Source organism: Cibotium barometz, chromosome 1 (genome assembly GCF_041138505.1).
Source record: "Cibotium barometz isolate CiBa-2024 chromosome 1, ASM4113850v1, whole genome shotgun sequence".
In the NCBI taxonomy this organism is placed as follows: Eukaryota; Viridiplantae; Streptophyta; class Polypodiopsida; order Cyatheales; family Cibotiaceae; genus Cibotium; species Cibotium barometz.
Window position 1 is genome coordinate 66222733 of NC_141046.1, and position 22411 is coordinate 66245143.

The following is a 22411-nucleotide window of genomic DNA, read 5'->3' on the forward strand; positions in this document are numbered from 1 at the left end:
ATGCATGAGACTTTTGCATAAAGCCTCATGCATAAAGCTTATGCACTAGCGATAATCCTCTATGTATAACCTTATATATAAGCTTATGCATGAGGCTTATGTATTAGCTGTATGCATAAGCATCATGTATAAAGCCATATGCATAAGAAGCCATGCATAAAGCCATATGCACAAGTCTTATGCATAACGCTTATGCATATGGCTAATGTATAAGCCAGATACATAAGCTTTATGCATGAGGTTTTATGCATATGGCTAATGTATAAGCTGGATACATAAGCCTCACGCATAAGCCGCATACATGAGGCTTATGTAGTATAAGCTCATGCATAAGCTGCATACATGAGGCTTATGTATTAAGCTTATCCTCCATATGGCTAATACTTAAGCCTCATGTATGCGGTAGCTTATGAATGAGGCTTATGCATAGCTTTATGCAGGCTACGAATGCGTAGCCTCGTGCAAGCTATGAATGTTATCCTCCATAAACCTTATGCATAGTATGCATGAGCCTTATGCACATAAGGCTTATGTATTAGGCGAGTGCTACCTAGGCATGCACATAGCTACTGGAATGCACCGGAAGCTCCCATTACATGCCGGGTGCTACCTATGCATGCCGGTAGCTACCTAAGCATGCATGTCGGTAGCTTCCTACGCATGCCGGGTGTTACCTAAGCATGCCAGTACTTACCGACATACCGGTAGCTTCCTATACACGCCGGTAGCAACCTACACATGCCGATAGCTTTCCAACGCATGCCGGTAGCTTCTAACGCATGATGCCGGTTGCTTCCTATGCATGCTGGTTGCTTCCTACTCATGCCGGTAGCTTCCAACGCATGCCGATAGCAACCAATGCATGCCGCTAGCTTCCAACGCATGCTGGTTAGTTTCCTACGCATGCCGGTAGCAACCTACGCATGCCGGTAGCATCCTAAGCATGCCAGTATAGCAACCAACAAATGCCGGTAGCTTCCTATACATGCCGGTAGCAACCGACGCATGTCGGTAGCTTCCTATGCATGCCGGTAGCTTCCTATGCATAAGAGTTTTAAGTATTTATGTTTTTTCTTGGATAGATGGCAAATAACTTGAGGTGTGATGTTACACGTGAAGGAGGAGTTGATATCCCAACAATATTTGTAAGTATATATTAGCCTCAAATTGTATCTTATCTTTTAATTAAAGAAGATTATCTTAAATAACAAATTTCTAAAATGTTCACTTGTTTATACAACTGCAGCTTGAAGCAGTGGACCACTCCCCTATATAAGAGGAATATGATTTTGCATTACAATGGGGTTTGCAAGCTCTATTTGATAGGGTGCAAGATGAAGGATGGATTGTTATTATTGGAGGAGATGCTTGGCAAGCATGGCAAGTAAGTACATTCCTAAACCCTAAACCTATTTGTTTTTGCAAAACTGATTCTCACTTGTGTTAGTTTTATTGTGTTTTAGGATCATATAACTCGAAACGGTGGTGCAAATGTCCATGCCTATAGCAATGGAAATGTGAGAAGAGAAGGAGCTGGAGCCGCAAGAAACAATACCAATCGCACAGCATGAGATCTAGATAGCCCCTAGCTCCATAGGTTTTTATTATGCTTTATCTTGTATATGAGTTTTTTGGAAACATACACTTATGTAATCCGCTAAGTATTGTAATTGAGTTTTGACATTCCTAAAACCATGGTTTACAAATGTCTTTTCTTTTTGGTATTTGTAAGTTTTATATTACACTTGTCCATGATGATGTGAAGTTATGTTAGTTTTACTATGTCTACATTAGAAAAAAAAGAGTTGGGACATAGACTGGGGAGTCCTTTGCAGACTCCCCAGTCTGCCCCAGCCCCTTTGCAGACTCCCCAGTCTGCCCCAGCTTTTTTTAATTATGCACTACGTTTACTACTTAGCATTGAAACTAGCAGCGCTATTTCATTGCTGAGCAGCGAAAAAGCGCTGCTAGTTTTCCTGTGGAGCAGCGAACCCATTACAACGAAAATAGCAGTGATATAGGTCCGACATCTCCACACCCTTCTAGTTATAAAAGCGTTGCTATTTTCGCTGCTAAACCCTCATTCTGTTGTAGTGATTTCAGTCCTTCCTAGATGATTTTTTATGTTTTTCTTTTTGTGGATCACTTAGGCTATTCAATGATGCCTATAATGCCTAATTAGACCTAATGACTTAAGATTAATTGTGAGATTAAGCTATTATGTAGCTAGGTGAAGAAAAACAAGAAATTAATGGACTCAAGAGCAAGATTAGGGCACTTACTTGTAGTTCCAACTTTTGATGTAACTTCATAAGCTTCTCATTCTCCATTGAACTCCATTGAACTCCATTGTATGAAGAAAAATAAATCAAACGAATCGAACATGCATCTCAAACATACTCCTAGCAGTGGATTTGCATTCCAACTGGGCAAATCAAGACTCTACCTATGGAATAGGATGTGGAGGAAGAGAGAGAGAGAAGAGAAAAGAAAGAAGACAATGCAAGGGTTGGTTCAGGATTTGCATTCCAACTGGGCAAATCAAGACTCTACCTATGGAATAGGATTGTCTCCTTTCATATTTCATAAGTTACTTATATACATGAGCTCTCTGTTTGCAATGCCTTGTTGCCCATTCTACAATTGGGGCCCCAAAATTGGTTCTTTTAGCTCTATATACACCTAGGCTTATGCTCATGGATAAGTCATAAGCTTAGTCATCCCATATATCTTTTACATGAAGCGTTTAGCGCAGTTTACATAAAAATAAGTTACATTAAGCGTAACCACATTAAGTGGTTAACATTCATATATATATGAAGCCACATTTTGTTATATACCTTTAATGTAAAGACTATAGATTAGAGAAAGTCTTTTTCTAAGGCCACAATTTTCCTTTATCCTTTATCGCATGCTATTTATTCTCTTTGGAGCTCTCTCTACACTTTGGCTTTTCAGGGTGTTTCTATCTCTTGATGTAAGCTTGGAGATTAATGGAGATCCCTCTTTCGCTTTACTCCATGAGCTTGTCTATTTTTCAATGTCTTCTCCTTTGATTTATGCTTGCACTTATTGGTTTTTTGCTTCATGTGTCATAAAGTGACCTTTCTCACCCATCTTTTTGAAATGCATTCCTAGGAAAACATTTGGATCCAAATGACAAGCTAAATGCAAATGGAGGTGAGATTTTGGAGAATACCACTATGTACAGGAAAATAGTAGGCAACTTGATTTACATGACAATCACTAGGCTAGACATGGCAAGCTAAGTGTCAACGTAGGTAAGATTTTGGAAGGGACCCAAGAAAATTTAACTCTTTTAAAAAAAGTCCACTCAAAATCTACACCGGTTTTCCATCAACCTAGCCTTGAGAAAATACACTAAAGGCCAACCTAGCCTTGAGAAAATACACTAAAGGCTGGTTTTTTCTACACCAGTTTTCCATAAACCTAGCCTCGAAAAAATACACTAAAGGCGAGCACTGCTTTGGGCGTACCAGATTGTGAAGCCCCTCCCATGGTCATCCAAATTTAAAATCATCAGCACTGCCAAACGACGAATGCTTGTTTGTTTGCCACCGCACGCCCTATGTGTCACCCTGCCTTCCGCTCAACGCTCCTAGAAGATCGCTTTGGGCCTGCGGAGCCCATGACTATACAGCTTTTAGTAGCATGCGGCGTCATGCGCCCACGTGATGTGTGTTTATCTCGGTGCGAGCCTCCGCCCCTAGAATATATATAAAGAGGCTGAGGTAGGCAAGCGTCGATTAATTATGCTTTTGAGCGTTTAATTAATCGATTAGTATTCACAAGGGTGAGAGCATTGAATATGGCTGAGCAGGGTGCTACTAAGCAAGCTTGGGAGCATGCGCAAGGTATGGTTAAGCAAGCTCAGGAGCATATAACACAAGGCGTGATTCACAAGCTACAGCAGCACAAGCCTACTTCGAGCCAAGTGCTAGGGTTCATAACGTTCCTTGTGACAGGAGGGATTCTTCTGCTCTTGGGAGGGTTGACACTCACCGGCGCAGTGATAGCCTTGACGCTGCTCACTCCCGTGCTTATTTTCTTCAGCCCCGTGCTTGTCCCGGCCGGCTTTGTGCTCTTTTTGCTGACTGCGGGCGCCCTCACCGCAGGGGGCTTCGGTATAGCTACTCTCTCTGCAATCTCGTGGATTTATAACTACTTCAAGGGGCGCCACCCCCCTGGTTCTGAACAAATTGACTACACACGTGCCAGAATCCAAGACGCCGCCCAGAAAATGCGCCACAAGGCCAGAGAGATCGTCGGCTCCCTCCAAAGCAAGGCCCAAGAAGCTGCCACCACCGGAGCTTAATCATCATCTTAAGCTAAGCTAGCTACCATGGAGCAATATCCGAAATAAAACTAATTATCTGATGTTGAGCTTTTATGGAATTTTCGATCACTACGAGTGTGTAGCTAACCCTGTGATGTAATATTTTCTCTTTATCCAACTGCAAAGTGCTTTTATCAAGTGTATGCTGACTCGTTCTGTAAAGTCACACTTATTTGAATATATATTAATTTATACGAAAAGTGCAATGTGTTTTTGTATCACACGTACTTGCATATATAGAACTTTAACCATTTAATCAATTTACTGTAAAATACCCTAATACATAGCTAATACATAGTTGCATGTGACTTTTTTTAAATTTGGCGACTACTAGAGGGAGCAAAGTACTCCGTGAGGACCCCTCATATCCTCTACAAAGCGAGGGCAAGGTAACTATTGGGTGTCCAGCTGGGGATCGAACCTGGTACCTCCAAGTTACAAGCCACCCCCATTAACCACTAGAACAAGCGCCCAATGTGACTTTTGCTAAAGCGGAGAAATACAGTAATGTGCTAACTAGATAGGCACAGTTGAGTCTCGAGTAGATCACGACGCTGTGAGGTCGTCGTAATTAGTGTAGACTCGGATGATTGTGAGGTGTGGCTAGTGTATTTACGTATTTGTTAACAGTTAGCCATTCTTCAGAAAGAACGATTTGAGAGGGAGTATAATTTGATATCTATGTTATTTGATTATGTGGCTATTGAGGAACGCGGGGGAAGAGAGAGACAAGGAGGAGTGGGGTGTAATTTAAGTATGTATTGATTAATGCCAGTGGTGTGGCATTAATTGATACATATCAGAATTTGTGGATATACATATATACATATTAGAATTTGTATATGTGCTCAAACGTGCTTTTTTTTAATTAATTAATCAAAAACAAAAGTAAGGCGCCCAATTCTTTGCATCAAAAAAAAAAAGTAAGGCGCCCAATTAAAATAATCACACAATATAATATATTTAGGCCGTTCCCACTTTGCTATTTATTACAAGTGTTGAAACTAGCAGGAGGACCCCCCGCTCTCACTCTCTTAAGTGGGTCGGGGATGCTATCGGAATCAAGGGCACATGTCAACAACCTGAAGTTTGCCGGACCCTATTGGAGTTCTGGGCACATGTGTAAATAGAAATCCGGGAAATGTGTCGTTGCCATTAGGGGCGATGCGTGGCTGCATGTTCTCTGGTCTGCCTGCATCAGGCTACGAGAGGCCAACATTCTGTGTTCGTTTGCGAAAAAGGTGGGACCTTGCTGCCACGTGCGCGAAATAGGAGCAGGGGCCCTGACAGAATGCCTTGCAAGGATTGCTAAGGTTCTCAAATACACGATAAAGAAACCATGCCTTGTAAGGACTTCAAAAATTTCAAATTTGAAAGCCTACAAGATACCTTGGTCTTTCATTTGAAAACCATTATTGAAGAAAAATCACTTAAAGGCTGCCTACTTTAGAAAGTGAATTTTTAAGGTAGCCTTTTATTTGAAACCCATTATTATTGAAGAAAAATCACTTGAGGTGGCTTTCTTTAGAAAGTGAATACTGTGCAATCTGTCTCGTTTTGTTTTGTAATCATCAGATGTATATGTGCAGTCTAGATGTATATGTGCAATTTGTCTAGTTTTGAGATCATCAGATGCATATGGTAACTTTTAAGATATGAAAGGATGGTCATGATGTAATAGCCCATATATAATATAGTATATATTTCCCAAAAAATTGCAACTAAAGTTTAAAGGTGGTCAGTGGGAAATTGGCTGAACCATATATTTGCAAAGCCTTATAGATTGGATGGAAAGAGTACCAAGAAAGCATCCTCCTACTCAAGGCCTCGGCTCTTGCAGATGGAAATGAACCGTCGGATGTGATCATCCACATCCTCATTGGATGCTCCTTTGAATGTCGAAAGCTTAACGTTGACACCTAGCACTGTGGGAGGGGGTTATGCACCAAGAGGAATGATTGGAGCAAGAGGGTTGGTTTGGTCTCCAACATTTATTTCTGAGGGTGGGGTTGCCGAGGTTGGCTACCATAGGAGGAGGTGGAAGAGAATCCCTAGGTGGTATGTAGTTGACCTTCTTTCAACTATGACTGCGTATAGAGAGAGGACTCTTAGATGTGCTGACAAAACTACCATGGGAGCATGCATTGGGCATACAAAGATGACACTGAAAATGAGGGTGGGCTAAGCATACATAGAGAACACAGAATATGGTTGAGCTAATGAGAACTCCAAGTTTCGAGAGTCCAGGCGTGCCAAATTTTAGTGTACCTATAGCAGGGTTGGTTGCTCGGCACACTAAGGATGGGATCTCTCTTTGGACAGTATGTTGAGAATCCTCACTGTTCTCATTGGTGGATACAGAAGATAGGCAGAATGGAACACAACACAAGGAGACAAGACTGCAAGAGGAACAAGACACTTGCGCTACGTTGGAAACACTGATACAAGTCTACCACTGCACCACACACACTCAGTAAAGGTCACAGTGGAGAGGAAAACGTACACCTCAAGACGGAGACAATTAACTACTCAAGACTAGCCAAGTGACTACAAACATAGACTACAAGGTAAGAGGAGAGGTGTGCAGGACAATGTTTTTGACTAAGACCGAGCGCCCCTCAGGATCCATCGAGGGACCATATATGCTTGGTTGAGTAGGCAGCATCCCCACTATCCTTGGAAGATGCCCCCGATGTGCATCGATATCAATGGAAGAATCTCCTATCCTTAAGAGATGCCGTTGGGGTGATAGGAGTGATAGTGTGATGAGCGGCGGGTGTCACCAATTGGCCGACCATTTGGTCCATCTCCAGATTTGTGTCTCGTTCACTTGAGGCCAGGCCGGAGTCTCATGTGAAGGGGCCAGTATTTTTGCATAAAATGGACGGGAGCCAGACTGGTGCCACTCGTGTGTTAGCAAGATGGTGTCGTATGGACGAGAGCCAGACTGGTGCCACCCGTGTATGACCTGGAGTGTGTTCTATCCATGGGATTGTCACGCCATGGAAGAGCCAGTATTTGTGCCGTGTATCTTGCCTATGGGACTGTCACTCCATAGGGAGGCTCGTGCCTAGATCTGTGTCTTACCTATGGGACTGTCACTCCATAGGAAGATCGGGATTTATACTTTCTGTCGTGCCATCACTGTGCCCGACAGGAATGTTTAGTACTTGTTCCATGAACGGGAGATATGTCCATGATACTGTTTGCACATGCATTCATGTTTTGCATGCTTGGAACTGTTTTCGCGTGACTTGTATTCTTGTGTTTGCATGTTTGACGTGCCACTTACTGAGCGGAGACGCCTGCCACCCAGTGAGTTGTGAAGTTTGCTCTGTCTTCTGACGAGTTTTGTTGCATGTGAACAGGTGGTGAGTGTATTCCATTTGTTTATTTTATGGCATTATTTCTAGCCTTTGTTTTTATAAGGTTGCAGGTTCACACCCATTAATGAGTGGGCAGCCTCCCCAATACTTCATGGTGTCCTTTTTCTAGGGTGGGCACCCTTTATGGGCACCCACCCTTGGACCATGGTGGGGAGGGGAGCCCTCCCTTAATCGTATGTGGGTGGTGGTGGATACATGGTCACCTAACCACCCCCCCCTTTGGAAGCCTTCAACTGGCCACCCCCCATGCAAAGGGTGAGTCGGCCAGCTGTACGTGGTCGGCCACCTTTGCCCGCAAGCGACTCTCTCCACTTTGGCGCGCAGGCAACCTTCCCTTCTCTTGCTCGCAGGCGGCTGTGCCCAGGCACAGCCTCTCTTGCTTGCAGACGGCTGCGCACAGGTCTCACCTCTCTTGCCCGCAGGCAGTTGTGCCCAGGCGCTGACCATCTCTCTTGCCTTGCAGGTGGCTACACACAGGTTCCCTCATCTCTTACCTTGCAGGCGGCTGCACACACAGGTCTTCTCTCTCTTGCCCGCAGGTGGCTGTACTCACAGACGACCTTCACTCCTGCTTGTGCACAGGCAGACTACACAACAAGGCGACTCTAGCTCCCCATACTATCGGGCAGCTACTCTATCCCTCAAGCTGGCAGCAACAGCAGTAATTGAGACTTCTCCTTTCATACGTGGGTGCCTAGTACTACTGAAGGCCATATTCATTGTTTTACAAGGCACATCGATTGAAACTCAAGCAAAGGTCTTTGGTGTAAATCTTACAAGGGATATTCATTGCTGCTAACACCCGTTCAGTGCCGGGTAGTCCAAGCTTTTGGAGAACCATGGTCCATGGGTGCCGAGATCGGGAGAGCCAGGCATTAGTACGGGAGCGCCTATTTGTGCGTGGTCCTGGAACACCAGTGGGGCGCTCTCTGCGGATTCCAGTGAAGGCACGGGACCGTAGAGACTAAACTTCTTCAAGTGGATCGCTCTTCTTCGAACGTCTACTTCGAGTCTCTTGTTTGGTAACTGTATTCATTCAGTTGTACATGGATATCATTTGGTTCATTGAACCCATGGAGCATTGTATCACTTAAATACTCCCAATAATATATTATATATTGAGGGGGGGTCGGCCCCAATGCTGGTGTCCATTGATCATCATTTCCTTTCATTTCAGTTTTTCAGTTGTTATTGAGTTCTCCATTCATATTGTGATATTTAAGTTGTGCTATTACGCGTGTGGGTGTCCAATGGAGTCTACTCCCACTTGACGGGATCGGTTTCATTGGTATCAAAGCATGGTTATTTCCCTCTTCTTAGTGGGGAAACGAACCTGTGTATTGGACACCCCGCTTCTAGCACACTTAACACAATGGACAGCCAAGGCAACCCTTTGGAAGTGCCTAATTTGAGGGGCCCATCAAGTGCCTCGCGTGGGAAGGCACAAGCCCCTTGAGAGGGTGAATGATAGTGATTCGAGGGGACAACCGTCTCGTGGAAAGACAGTTATGCAAGAAGAGGAGCCTAATGCAATGAGGGCTAAATTGGAGCATATGAGAAAGCTTTTGCAGGCAAAAGAGCAAGAGCTGAAATTTTTGCAGGAAGATCCCCATGTGCAAAGTGCCATTGAAGCAAGGAAAGTCGATGCAATGGTGGACATGACTTTTGAGTCCATGGCACACGAGAAGTGGGCAAGAAGCCAAGGGAGCTGGCACTTTCCTACCTCCTCCGCAAAGGTGAGGGAGAAGATGGAGAGCTGAAATTCAGAAATCTACCTCGCTTGAAGCATGGAGATCCCGCATCTCAGAGGTTGAGGTCATTTATGCAAAGGGAAGAGGTGGCAGCCACCTCTCATCATGCATCTTCTCCACAAGGTACAAAGGGTGACAGGTATATGTATGCTAGTGCTCATGGAGGGCATGATGGTCGCATGTATTCAAGGCATGTATCCCATGGAGGGGATGACAGGTTTGCAACTAGAAGAGCTTTGTCTCTACTGAGTTCTCTCATGGAGAGACATTGCCTTATGCAAGAAGGTCACATGCATCTCATTTTCAGGTTCGTGGAGCACATGCCACCGTGCTTCATGAAACTTCCATGATGGCCGATGGAGCCCATGCAGATAGGGCTGCCTCGTTGGATAAGGGGAAAAGAAAAAGAGAGGACCACGAGCCTCATGCCAGAAAGCTCACGGAATTCAAAGCAAGTGACAAGTCCGTTAAGTTTGATGTTTTTTATGGAGAGCATGATGCTTCCAAGGTGTTATCATTTATGGCACAGTTTGATATTGCTTTCAGTGATGAGGACTTCACTGAGAAGTCTAAAGTACGCCATGCTAGCATGTTCTTGAAGGGGACAGCCGCTCATTGGTGGATCACTGAAAAGACCATCAAAGACCCCATTTGCACTTGGAAAGAGTTTAAGGATAGATTTTATGCCCAGTTCTTGCCACCTAATGCGAAGCAAACTCTCACCCAAAAGTGGGATAGACTTGAGCAAAGAGATAATGAAAGTGTGCAGCAGTATGTCAATAAGTTTTGGAAAGTGTTGCTTGAGGTAACTCCCTTTATGCAAATCACTGAGGATGAAAGAAAGAGGAAGTTTCGCTCCGGATTATTGCAACCAGCTTATCGTTCGGGCATTGAATTGCACCCGAAACACACTTTGCAATAGCTTATAGCCTCTGCTCTTACTACGGAGCAATTGGTGCTCAAAATTAAGCAAGATCAAGGAGGTTCAAAGGGCAAAGATAAGGCTGTCCCAAATCTGCAAAACAAAAAGGTGGACAGCCACCTAAAAAGAGTTTTCGGGAGATCCAGAAGGGAGGTAAAGCTGAAAACACCTCATCTAAAGATCATGGGCCAAAGAAGAACAAATTTGGCTTGACCCCTGAGCAAAGGGAGCAATATGCCAATGAGGGGAAATGTTTCTCTTGTGGCAGCAAAGAGCACATGTTTCGACAATGCCCTGACCGCAAACCAAGGCATGAGGACAAGCAAACCAAGGCAAATGTGCATGCAGTTCTCGATGTGCAAGGAAACACAAAACATGATGGAAAAGAGCGGATGGTATGCAAAGCATGGGGTCAAATCAAGGATCGACCCGCATTATTTATGTTTGATGATTATGCAACAGATAACTTCATCTCTATTCAGATGGCAGCTACCTTGGGTATTGAGGTTGAGAACATGGGACCTCAAATTGAAGCAGAAGCTACCTTTGTTGGTAAAGAGGTGCAGGTTACCCCACTAATAGGGAAGTTGCGCATACATATCCAGGGTTACCTTGATCATCATGAGCATTTCTTGGTTGCACCACTTAATGGATGTGATCTATTGCTTGGCAAGCCATGGCATCATACGCTTGAGCCCCGCAAAGAGTACAAGACAAACATAATTTCTTTTATGCATAGAGGCCGCATGCATGTCATTGATGCCGGCAAGGAAGGGGATTCCATCCCACTTGTATCTCACATCCAGATTAATAAAGCAATGAAAAAGAGTCTTTCTGCGTACTTGGTTTTTGTTCATGATAGCATTGAACCAAGTCATCAAAATGTGGATGCTTTGACTCACGATAGGCTGAATTTCCTTCATACATTCAAAGATTGTTTTGCTAATGCATTGCCAGGTAAATTACCTCCTCAAAGGCCTGAGGATCATCGCATAGATCTTGTACCACAGCAGGCAGTTCTCCGCCTAACAAACCCGCATACCGTGTGAGTGCCGCACAACAAGAAGAGATCATGAAGCAGGTTAATGAGCTTCTAGAGAAAGGTTTGGTTCAGCCAAGTTCCTCACCTTTTCCAGGAAAGAAAAATGTGGTGGGCAGATGTATTATCCAGGAGGCCTTATGTGGCTGCAGTTTCAGTGGCCTCTCATGGGGACTTATCTGCCATGAGAGATTTGTATCATTTGGATGCTGATTTTTGCCATATATGGACTGATTTGATGGTTGGTCACTCACATGCCTCTTATGTGATTAAAGAGGGTTATCTTATGAAGGATAACTGCTTATGTGTGGTAAAGGATATGCGTCCAAAGGTTATGGAAGAATGTCATGCTCCACCTTATGCTGGTCATAGAGGTATCATGCCTACTACACGCATGATTGAGAGATATTTCTTTTGGCCAAGCATGTGTAAAGACATTGAGGTATATGTACGTGCATGTATTACTTGCCAAAAGGTAAAATTTGACAGACAAAAACCTCCAGGTTTGCTTCAGCCATTACCTATTCCCTTGCTTCAGCCATTACCTATTCCCTCGCACAGCCATGGGAAAGTATTACTATGGATTTTATTATGGACTTGCCTAGATCCCAGCATGGGAATGATGCTATTTGGACCATTGTGGACAGGTTTAGCAAGCAAGCTCATTTCTTGCCCGTCAAGAAAACCATTAAAGTTGATCATATGGTGAAGCTTTTTCTTGCTAACATCTTCAAGCATCATGGTATGCCTAAATCCATTGTTGGGGATAGAGATCCTAGGACTACGAGCCTCTTCTGGAGGGCTTTATTTGATAACATGGGCACTAAACTTGAGTTTTCATCAGCTTATCATCCCCAAACGGATGGCCAAAGTGAAGCTACAAATTCAGCCGTGTTGGATTTGTTAAAGTGTTATGTGGTAGATCAAAAGATTGCATGGGAGAAGTATCTTCCACTTGTTGAGTTTGCCTACAACAATACGATCCATGCCTCCACGGGAAAGGCCCCGTTTGAGATGGATGAGTGGTCTTGCCACCCATACTTCGTACAAAGGATGAGATTTTTGCACAGCAGATGAGTATGTACGTGACTTGGATGTAGCCTTTGCTTAGGTAGTACGGACAGCCATTGAAAGGTCACATGATAAGCATAAAATGGCTACTGATGACAAGTATAGAAGGGACATGCAAGTCAAAGAAGGTGATTGGGTTTTGCTGAAATTTGAGAAAGCTAGGCTTCAGAAGAGGCCAGGATGAGAAGGATCATATCCTAAGCTTTCTCCTCGTCGCTATTATGGACCCTTCAAGGTGATTCAAAAGATCAATGAAGTGTCATACAGGCTTGCTTTACCTAGTCATTGGAAGATTCACAATGCATTTCATGTGAGTCTTTTGTGGAAATATGTCGGGCCAGATCCTGATGAGCCTCTCACAGAAGATCCGCCAGAGATTGATGAGCTTGAGCCTCCAGCCAGAACAGATTTTCTTTCACAAGGAGAGAAGGCTACCTGCAGGAAAGCTTTCCAGGAGATACCTTGTGAAGTTCAAGAATTATTTGCCCATTGATGCAAAGTGGGTAAATGAGGATTATTTTGTTGATTACCCACAGTTGTTGTAGGCATATCTTGAGGCTTTTCAGTTGAGGAAAACTCTTTAGAAGCCCGGGGGGATGTCACCAATTGGCCGACCATTTGGTCCATCTCCAAATTTGTGTCTCGTTCACCAGGCCGGTGTCTCATGTGAAGGGGCCAGTATTTTTGCATAGCATGGATGGGAGCCAGACTGGTGCCACCCGTGTGTTAGCAGGATGGTGTCGTATGGATGGGAGCCAGACTGGTGCCACCCGTGTATGACCTGGAGTGTGTTCTATCCATGGGATTGTCACACCATGGAAGATCCAGTATTTGTGTTTTGTCTTGCCTATGGGACTGTCACTCCATAGGGAGGCTCGTGCCTAGATCTGTGTCTTACCTATGGGACTGTCACTCCATAGGAAGACCAGGATTTATACTTTCTGTCATGCCATCACTATGCCCGACAGGAATGTTTAGTACTTGGTTCCATGAACGGGACTTATGTCCATGATACTGTTTGCACATGCATTCATGTTTTGCATGCTTGGAAGTGTTTTCGCGTGACTTGTATTCTTGTGTTTGCCTATTTGACATGCCACTTACTGAGCGGCGGGGATGCCTGCTAGAGTGAGTCGTGAAGTTTGCTCTGTCTTCTGATGAGTTTTGTTGCGTGTAAACAGGTGGTAAGTGTATTCCATTTGTTTATTTTATGGCATTATTTCTAACCTTTGTTTTTATATAAGGTTGCAGGTTCACACCCATTAATGAGTGGGCGGCCTCCCCAATACTTCATGGTGTCCTTTTTCTAGGGTGGGCACCCTTTATGGGCACCCACTCTTGGTGGGGAGGGGAGCCCTCCCTTAACCGTATGTGGGTGGCGGTGGATACATGGTCACCTAACCACCCCCCCTTTGGAAGCCTTTAACTGGCCCCCCCCATGCAAAGGGTGAGTTGGCCAGCTGTACGTGGTCGGCCACCTTTGCCCGCAAGCGACTCTCTCCACTTTGGCGTGCAGGCAACCTTCCCTTCTCTTGCTTACAAGCGGCTACGCACAAGTCATTCTGCTATTGCTCGCAGGTGGCTACGCCCAGGCGCAACACTCTCTTGCTTGTTGCAGACGGCTGGGCCGCCCAGGCGCGCTGACCATCTCTCTTGCCTTGCAGGCAGCTACGCACAGGTTCCCTCATCTCTTGCCTTGCAGGCGGCTGCACATAGGTCTTCTCTCTCTTGCTCGCAGCAGCAGGTGGCTGTACCCAGACGACCTCCTCTCCTGCTTATGCATAGGCAGACTACACACAACAAGGCGACTCTAGCTCCCCATACTATCGGCGGCGGCGGGCAGCTGCTGCTGTTGGCAATCCATCCTCTATCCCTCAAGCTGGCAGCAACAACAGTAATTGAGACTTCTCCTTTCATACGTGGGTGCCTAGTCCTACTAAAGGCCATATTCATTGTTTTACAAGGCACATCGATTGAAACTCAAGCAAAGGTCTTTGATGTAAATCTTATAAGGGATATTCACTGCTGCTAACACCGGTGCCGGGTAGTCCAAGCTTTTGGAGAACCACGGTCCATGGGTGTCGAGATCGGGAGAGCCAGGCATTAGTACGGGAGCGCCTGTTTGTGTGTGGTCCTCGAACACTAGTGGGGCGCTCTCTGCAAATTCCAGTGAAGGCACGGGACCGTAGAGACTAAACTTCTTCAAGTGGATTGCTCTTCTTCGAACGTCTACTTTGAGTCTCTTGTTTGGTAACTGTATTCATTCAGTTGTACATGGACATCATCTAGTTCATTGAACCCATGGAGCATTGTATCACTTAAATACTCCCAATAATATATTATATATTGAGGGGGGGGGTCGGCCCGTTCCGGCCCCAGTGCTGGTGTCCATTGATCATCATTTCCTTTCATTTCAGTTTTTCAGTTGTTATTGAGTTGTCCATTCATATTGTGATATTTAAGTTGTGTTATTACGCGTGTGGGTGTCCAACGAACCTTGGTCGTTGAAGTGTCAGTGTGGCGCCTTCAATGTTGATGCTTGTACGCTACTTCCAACTGGTTCTGCTGAGTTGCCCATGGCTTCTAGCTAGTTCTGCTAAGTTGGCATGTGGCTTTGGCTGGTTCTACTGAGTTGGCATCATGCGGCTTTCACTGGTTCTGCTAAGTTGCCCCACTGTGGGCACCCTTGGTGGCTATAGTAGTAGGACAAATTTTTTAGATTATTTACTTTCTATATTTCATTCTTATAAACAAGTTCATTCTTTAGCTAATGTTATAGATATAGATTCTAGACAATCTTTAGATAGATCTGGATTAGGTTTTTAACAAAATCTGTATTATCAAGAAGTTACAAAATTTGGATTTATTTTTACTTATCCAAATAATCCTAGCCATCAAGTGGGTTTGAGTTTTTTCCGCGCAGGGCGGAGTACCCACTACCACCGCAGGGTGTGCTAGCAGATGTTAGCTTAGGAAATAACCCGCCAAAATAATCTTATAACATTAGCTTAGGGGTAGTTTAGAAATAGGATTCCAACAGTCATATGTGTCATTCTAATTCTCAAAGTCGATAACTATATACCTACTCACAAGCGCTCATTGTAATCGTGAATGGATGAATGGATAATCAAGAAGGAGAAGTCTTGAGTTTACTTTTTGTTTTCACCTTGTCTGTGTAGTGTCGTCTTCGTCTCTACAGTATGCATTAATCAAATGTCTGTTGTTTGATTTTGCCATAAGTCTAATGTTAAATCTTTTATCACTATGTTGGTTTTTCTGCCAACATAGACACATTACCTTCATAATCAAGGAGTTAGGACATCTTGTTAAGCCTAGAGGGGCTACTCAATGTGACCTACTTGTGAGAATTATGAAGAAAATACACCAAGAGGAATCATTCACCTTTTCTTCGTTGTCGTGAGGATTATTCTAGTCAAACTGAGAGAATCTAATGGGATAGCCAAGCATTAAGATATTGTGATATGAGGCCATGAGTGAGTCACTCTATCTCCTTAGTGCGATTTTAGTGCCATAGATAGAAGGGTAAGGGTCTCACATGGCTGAGAATATGATGATTTCGAGTTTTGTATATATATATTTTATATATCATAAATATACTTTTAATATTTTGAATATGCAATGTAATGCCTTTCTATGCTCTTAATGATGGGTACTTAAATATAATTTTAAAAATTGATTTTTTATAAATTTTTACAGTTATAAACGTGATTATAATTATCAATTAAAATGTGATTATAAATATAATTATCGATTAAAATACAACTTAAACATGGTTATAAACGTGATTATAAACATGGTTGTAATGGTCCAGTTTGCGAACCTGTAGTTGAGTTGTCAACCGCATTATAATCACACAAAAAATATTTTTTCTCTTTCTAATTCCTTTGATTTCTTCACGGATAGAAATGCAGCTATATGCCTATTTCTAATAAATATTTTATCAAGATTCTCTAAATCTCATGGAATTATTTGTACATCTTCTTATCTAAGTGACATGGGTTGTGCTTTGAATTCGACTTTCTTATTGGCAATAAGTCGATAAACAATTTCACCATTTATAATGTCACTCTCCAAGGGCTTTTTCATATTCTTTAAGTACTTTCTAAAACTACTATTCTCCTTATTTAGATTAACATTTGTACACGAAAGAGAGAAGTGCATGCCTTGAATTATATGCAGTCTCATGTACTTTAAAAAGACTATCTCCATATCCTCTTCTAAAATGTGGATTACCTAAATTCATGATAATAAATATAAAATTTCAAAGAATATTCAATTTACTAAATGAAAACATTAAAAATTATGCATTTCTTTAATGGAACATCACCAACTTGTAAAGTTTTACCTCCTCTAAAATGTGGATTACCTAAATTCATGATAATAAATATAAAATTTCAAAGCATATTCAATTTACTAAATGAAAACATTAAAATTTATTCATTTCTTTAATGGAACATCACCTAGTTGTAAAGTTTTAATTGACGTCAACACATTTGATTTTTAAATGTGTTTTGAACCCTAATTGAAATACAAGTACCAAACCAGTGATAAAACTAAAATAAGATGTAATAATCTACATAATCATATTAGAGTACATCTATCTATAACAATACCTTTAAAAATGTTATTGATCTAAAGATTTTGCCCTATTATTGACTTGTTTCTTCCAAGTGAGTTTTCATTTTCTCACCAAAAACTAGCATTAAGAGGCACAAAAGTAAAAATGAGAAAGAGAATATAATTAAGAGTCACAAAAATTAAGAATACAAAGAGCTAGCAAAGAACATGCTGTATATGTGTCTACCGCACCACCTGCTGCTGCTGCAGCACTATATATGGGCACAGTTATCAAGGTAAGGTATCCAATGATTGTGAGTATCCACACCCTCCAGACTCCATCCAAAGTCTATCTAGATTGCCATCTAAGCTCTACTTGAGAGTGCACGCATGGACAAAACAATTGCATTGTACTCATCTTAAAAAATATTAAATTCTCTATCCATTGCATTGTCTATTGCACTTTGTTTTGCTGTCTATCTTTTCATTGTGCTACTATGTTCTTATATGGTATTAGATTTTGGTGCTCTTAGTAGAAATAGTGCATAAAGTCTAGTCTTTCTTTACATAAAATACTAGGAGTAATGGCTTCTGCCTCTTTTGTTACTATTGCTACACTAGTCCTGTGTATTCGTCCACCAGCCACAAAAGGCAATCTTGATGGGACAAACTACACTCTCTGGAAATTCAAAATCAATGTCATTTTAGAATCTTCTAAAAATTGTTTTGGAAATGGATGCAAAACCAGTGGAAACCCGTGAGGACCCCAATAATAATGGGAACATACTTCCACCAGATGCTACACTTCTTTGGGCATGGAAGAGGCGTAATGTTGATGCACTTTGTGCCATCTTCACCAACATAAGTGATTCTATTATTAATCTAATTCAACACACAACTAAAGCATCAGAGGCTTGGACCATACTGAGAAATTAGTATGAGACCCAGTATCAGACCAAGATTCAGAACCTAGAGAATCAACTTGTTACACTGCTGAGAAGTTTGTTGAAGGAGAAGCTGTTAAAGCATTTATCACGTGGATCAAAATCACGGTGATCAAATGGCTACTATGAGGATTATAAAAACAAGTGGGGAATTACATCATCAACCGAATCCACAAAATTATGATGGCTTGGTTATAGCATTAAACACTCAGGTGAGAGTTCCACCTCTATCATTTGAAAAATTTAGTGCTACATTGCTTGAGGAGGAGATGCGACTAAAGATGATGGCGGTAATGCTCCATTTTTTACCAATGCTAAAGGCAAAGGTGTGGCATATTCTGATGATAAGAAGAAGAAGCCAAAGAAGAAGAAGTTTCAAGGGAGCTTTTATTACTGTGACAAGAAGGGTCATGCTATCAAAGACTATAGAAAGAAGTAGGCTGACGAGAAGAACAGTACCCTGAAGTCTTCATAGAAGGGAAAGGGGTCAGTCAACAATGCCGTGACCAAGCTTGAACTTTGGGTCACTATTAAAGAGGTATGTTCATCTGCTCAGGACCCAGTTGTTGATGGTTCATGGATTTTGGATAGTTGAGCATCTCAACACAACCACTAAGAAGGGCTGGTACAATTCTTGGAAGCCCCTACAGGAACCCATCAATGTTGTTATTGGGAATAACACTAAATGTCCAGCCAAAGGGTCTAGAACCATATCTTTTGTGGTATCTACAGGTGAAGGTAAGAAGCTGTCAAATGTGCTCTATGTACCTCAAATCAAGAAAAATCTATTGTCACTTGCTACGATGCTCTAGGTTTCACTTAAAAATATGTAAGTATACCACGTGAGTTCAAATGAAGGCAACATTTTAAGGTAAATTTACAAAAATACATTTACATAAGGGGTTTTTTTATTGTTTAAAAAAAAACCCGTAAGCCCACAAAGAAAAAGGGGTCATTTTATTCATGAAAAATTTACAGGTAAGGGGTTTTTTTAATACCCCTTGAACGCATGTGATACATAGGGTTTCTTAGTAGTGTACCCCCAAGTTGCGGGGGATGACAGATCGTGGACTTGAAGTATGCTTCAAGAAAGCTGAAGCAGATATTCTAGATACTACTAGCAAGGTGGTCGGTAAGACAGTATGGTGCAACAATCTGTATGATCTGAGTGCCCTTGCAAGCGATTGTAGATAAGAGCACAAGCAGGCTTTGGCATGAGTGATTTGGTCACATCATATTTGTAGTGATGAAGGAGATGTAGAAAAAGAGAATAGTAGCTAATTTACCTACATTTTGCAAAATTGCATGAGCCATTTGAAGCCATTTGAAGCTTATATGATGGGCAAGCAAAAATGCAAGGCATTTCCATAGGAGAGCAGCAATAGGGCAAAGACTCCTCTAGAGCTGTTATATGCTAATCTTTGTGGTAAGATGTCTACTACTGCATTGGAAGTTTTTATTACTTTATGCTATTAGTCAACAATTATAGTAAAAAGATGTGGTTTTATTTTCCTCGGGAGGATAAGGCTGAAGCTTTTGGCAAGTTTGAACACTAGCATAAGCTTTTGGAGAATGAGACAAAAAAAAAGGTGAAAAAATTCCATACAGATCGACGAGGATAATTTCTTTCAGTGAAATTTGATGGCTACTGCAACAAGGAGAATGGCATGAAGTGCCAACTCACAAGTTCTCACACACCTTAGCAAAATGGTGTTGTAGAATGCCGTAATCAGACCGTCTCGTGGAGATGGCTACTGCAAGGAGAATGGCATAACGCACCAACTCACAAAACTGCTCACACACCTTAGCAAAATGGTGTGTAGAACATTGTAATTGGACTGTCGTGGGAGATGGCTCGATGCAAGCTAAAATGAAAGGGGTTACAAGACACTTTCTAGGTTGAAGCAGTAAGCATAGCAGTTTACATCCTCAATCGAAGCTACACAAAGGCACTCAAGGGTATCACACCATAAGAGGCCTACTCTGGTAAAAAACCTTCAGTGTCTCATTTCAAAACATTTGGCTGTGAATGTTATGTCGTATACCAAATTCATCCACCAGGAAGAAGCTTGATGCCAAAATCAAGAAGTGTATCTTTCTTGGATATAGTCAAGAGTCAAAGGCTTGTTGTCTCTATGATCCAGAGGTGAAGAAGATAATCACCAACAAAGATGTGGTGTTTGTGGAGCAGCCACACTTAGTGGAGGAGAGAGGTTCATCCACTCTATAATTAGCTGGAGAAATATTTCACCATGAGCCCAACCCATGAGAAATATTTCACCATGAGCCCAACCCATGAGCTAGATTTCCTCTTAAGGAGGAGGAGTTTTAGAGGACGAAGACTCTTACACATCACACCAGCCTACTGCTACACCACACAAAAAGCCACTTCCAAACTGGGCACAACAGCTCTTTGATGAGCGTAACCCAATACCCTGAGATGCCAGAATCTGCATTAGATGGACCCCACACAGATCAAGGAGAATAGAGGAGCAGAGAAGCGCATCTGATCTCATTGTGAACATGGCCTTGATGGTGGCTAAGGTAATGGGAGTAATGAAGGATCCATCCACCTTGGGATGAAGCCTTAGCACATCTAAAGTGGAAAGTCACAATGCAATCTAAGTATGACAGCATCATAAAGAACAACACCTGGGAGCTAGTTGACCGACCACCAAACATAAAGGTAATTAGTACCAAATGGGTTTGGAAAGCTAAGTATAAGGCTAATGGCTCACTTGAAAAATACAAAGCTAGGTTGGTTACACATGGACTTTCACAAGTGGAGGGTTTTGACTTTCCTGAAACCTTTGGTCCCACAGCTTGCATGATAAATATCAAGGTGGTACTTGCCTTGGCTTCTCATGAACAATGGCTAGTTTTTCACGTGGATGTCAAATCAACATGTCTAAATGGGCATCTCAAGGAGGAGGTATATGTAGCTCAACCACTAAGTTTTGAGAGAGATGCCTGGATCAAAAACAAAGATTGCAGACTGAAAAAGGCATTGTATGGGTTGAAACAAGGTTTTTCAAGCTGAAGAAAGCATTGTAAGGACATAGAATCACATGATAGACCAATTTTTCAAAAAAAAAGAGTTTACTAGAAGTGCTTCTGATGCTAACTTGTATGTTCTAAAAAGGAATAGCATCATTGCTTTGGTTGTTCTATATGTAGATGACTTAAACATCATAGGTGACAATGAAGAAATGATCCAATAGACAATGGATATGCTGAGCCATGAGTTTGAGATGACAACTTGGGTCTTATGTATTTTTTGTTTGGGGATTGAGATCTAACAGGAGTTAGGTAAGATCTTCATATCACTGGGAGATTCTCATAGCATTTGGGTGACCAACTGTAAACCTATGTCAACAACTGTAAACCTATGTCAACAACTATTGAGGTGAATGTGAAGCTTTCTACAGAAGATTCTTCACCATTAGTAGACATCAAGAAGTACGTGAAGCTAGTGGGGAGTTTAATTTTTCTCACTAACACTAGACTTTTTATCAAATTCACAGTTGGTGTTTTGAGTAGTCTAACAAGCCATGGGAGAGTCATTTGAAGCAAGGGATGCGAGTACTTGGGTACATCAGAGGTACTCTTGATTACGGCATTACTTATAGTGCAGGTGGCACTCTTATGGGTTATGGGAGAGTCATTGGAAGCAAGGTATGCGAGTACTTAGGTGCATTACAGGTACTCTCGAGTACGGCATCACTTACAGTGCAGGTGGCACTCTTATGGATTACTGTGATGCACATTGGGTAGGAGATTGTGATTCCAAGAAATGAGTTTCTGAATATGATTTTTTGCTTAGTTCTGGTGCTTTCTCCTGGACCAGAAGCAACCTACATTGGTACTTTCTTCTATAGAAGCTGACTACAAGGTAGCTTGTTTTGCTACTTGCAAAGCAGTATGGCTGAGGATGATTTTAGTGGACATGGGAGTTCAAATAAGTGGGGCTACAGCCCTTGCAACGTGACAACCAAAGTTGCATGGCTATTTCCAAGAACCCTATATTTCATGCTCGAACAAAGCACATTAAGATTCAGTATCATTATAATGCGAGAGCTGATTGAGGATAAGATAGTGGAGCTGGAGTACTATTCTATTGACCAAAAGTGTGTTGATATCTTCACCAAGGCTCTTGGGAAGGATCAGCTCACTTGGCATCTATCATTGACTTTGTGTTGGGCTAAGAACATAATGTGTCTTCAGGCAAACATTTAGGGGGGGAGGGGGGTGTTAGTATACACTCAATGCCCACCTCTATGCATCTCTCACATCTATATCTGGTGCACATATGAAGGCCCCCATTATGAGGAGAAGCCATTAGTTCACATGTCTTTGGTGGGAA

General features: G+C 42.3%; 1 protein-coding gene across 1 annotated transcript; it reads left to right on the top strand.

Annotated features, from left to right (window-relative positions):
* Positions 1-3829: 3829 nt before the first annotated feature.
* Positions 3830-4336, top strand: LOC147642344 (oleosin G-like). Its single transcript, XM_086807129.1, has one exon. The coding sequence runs from the start codon at positions 3830-3832 to the stop codon at positions 4334-4336; it is 507 nt and encodes a 168-aa protein (XP_086663255.1).
* Positions 4337-22411: the final 18075 nt, after the last annotated feature.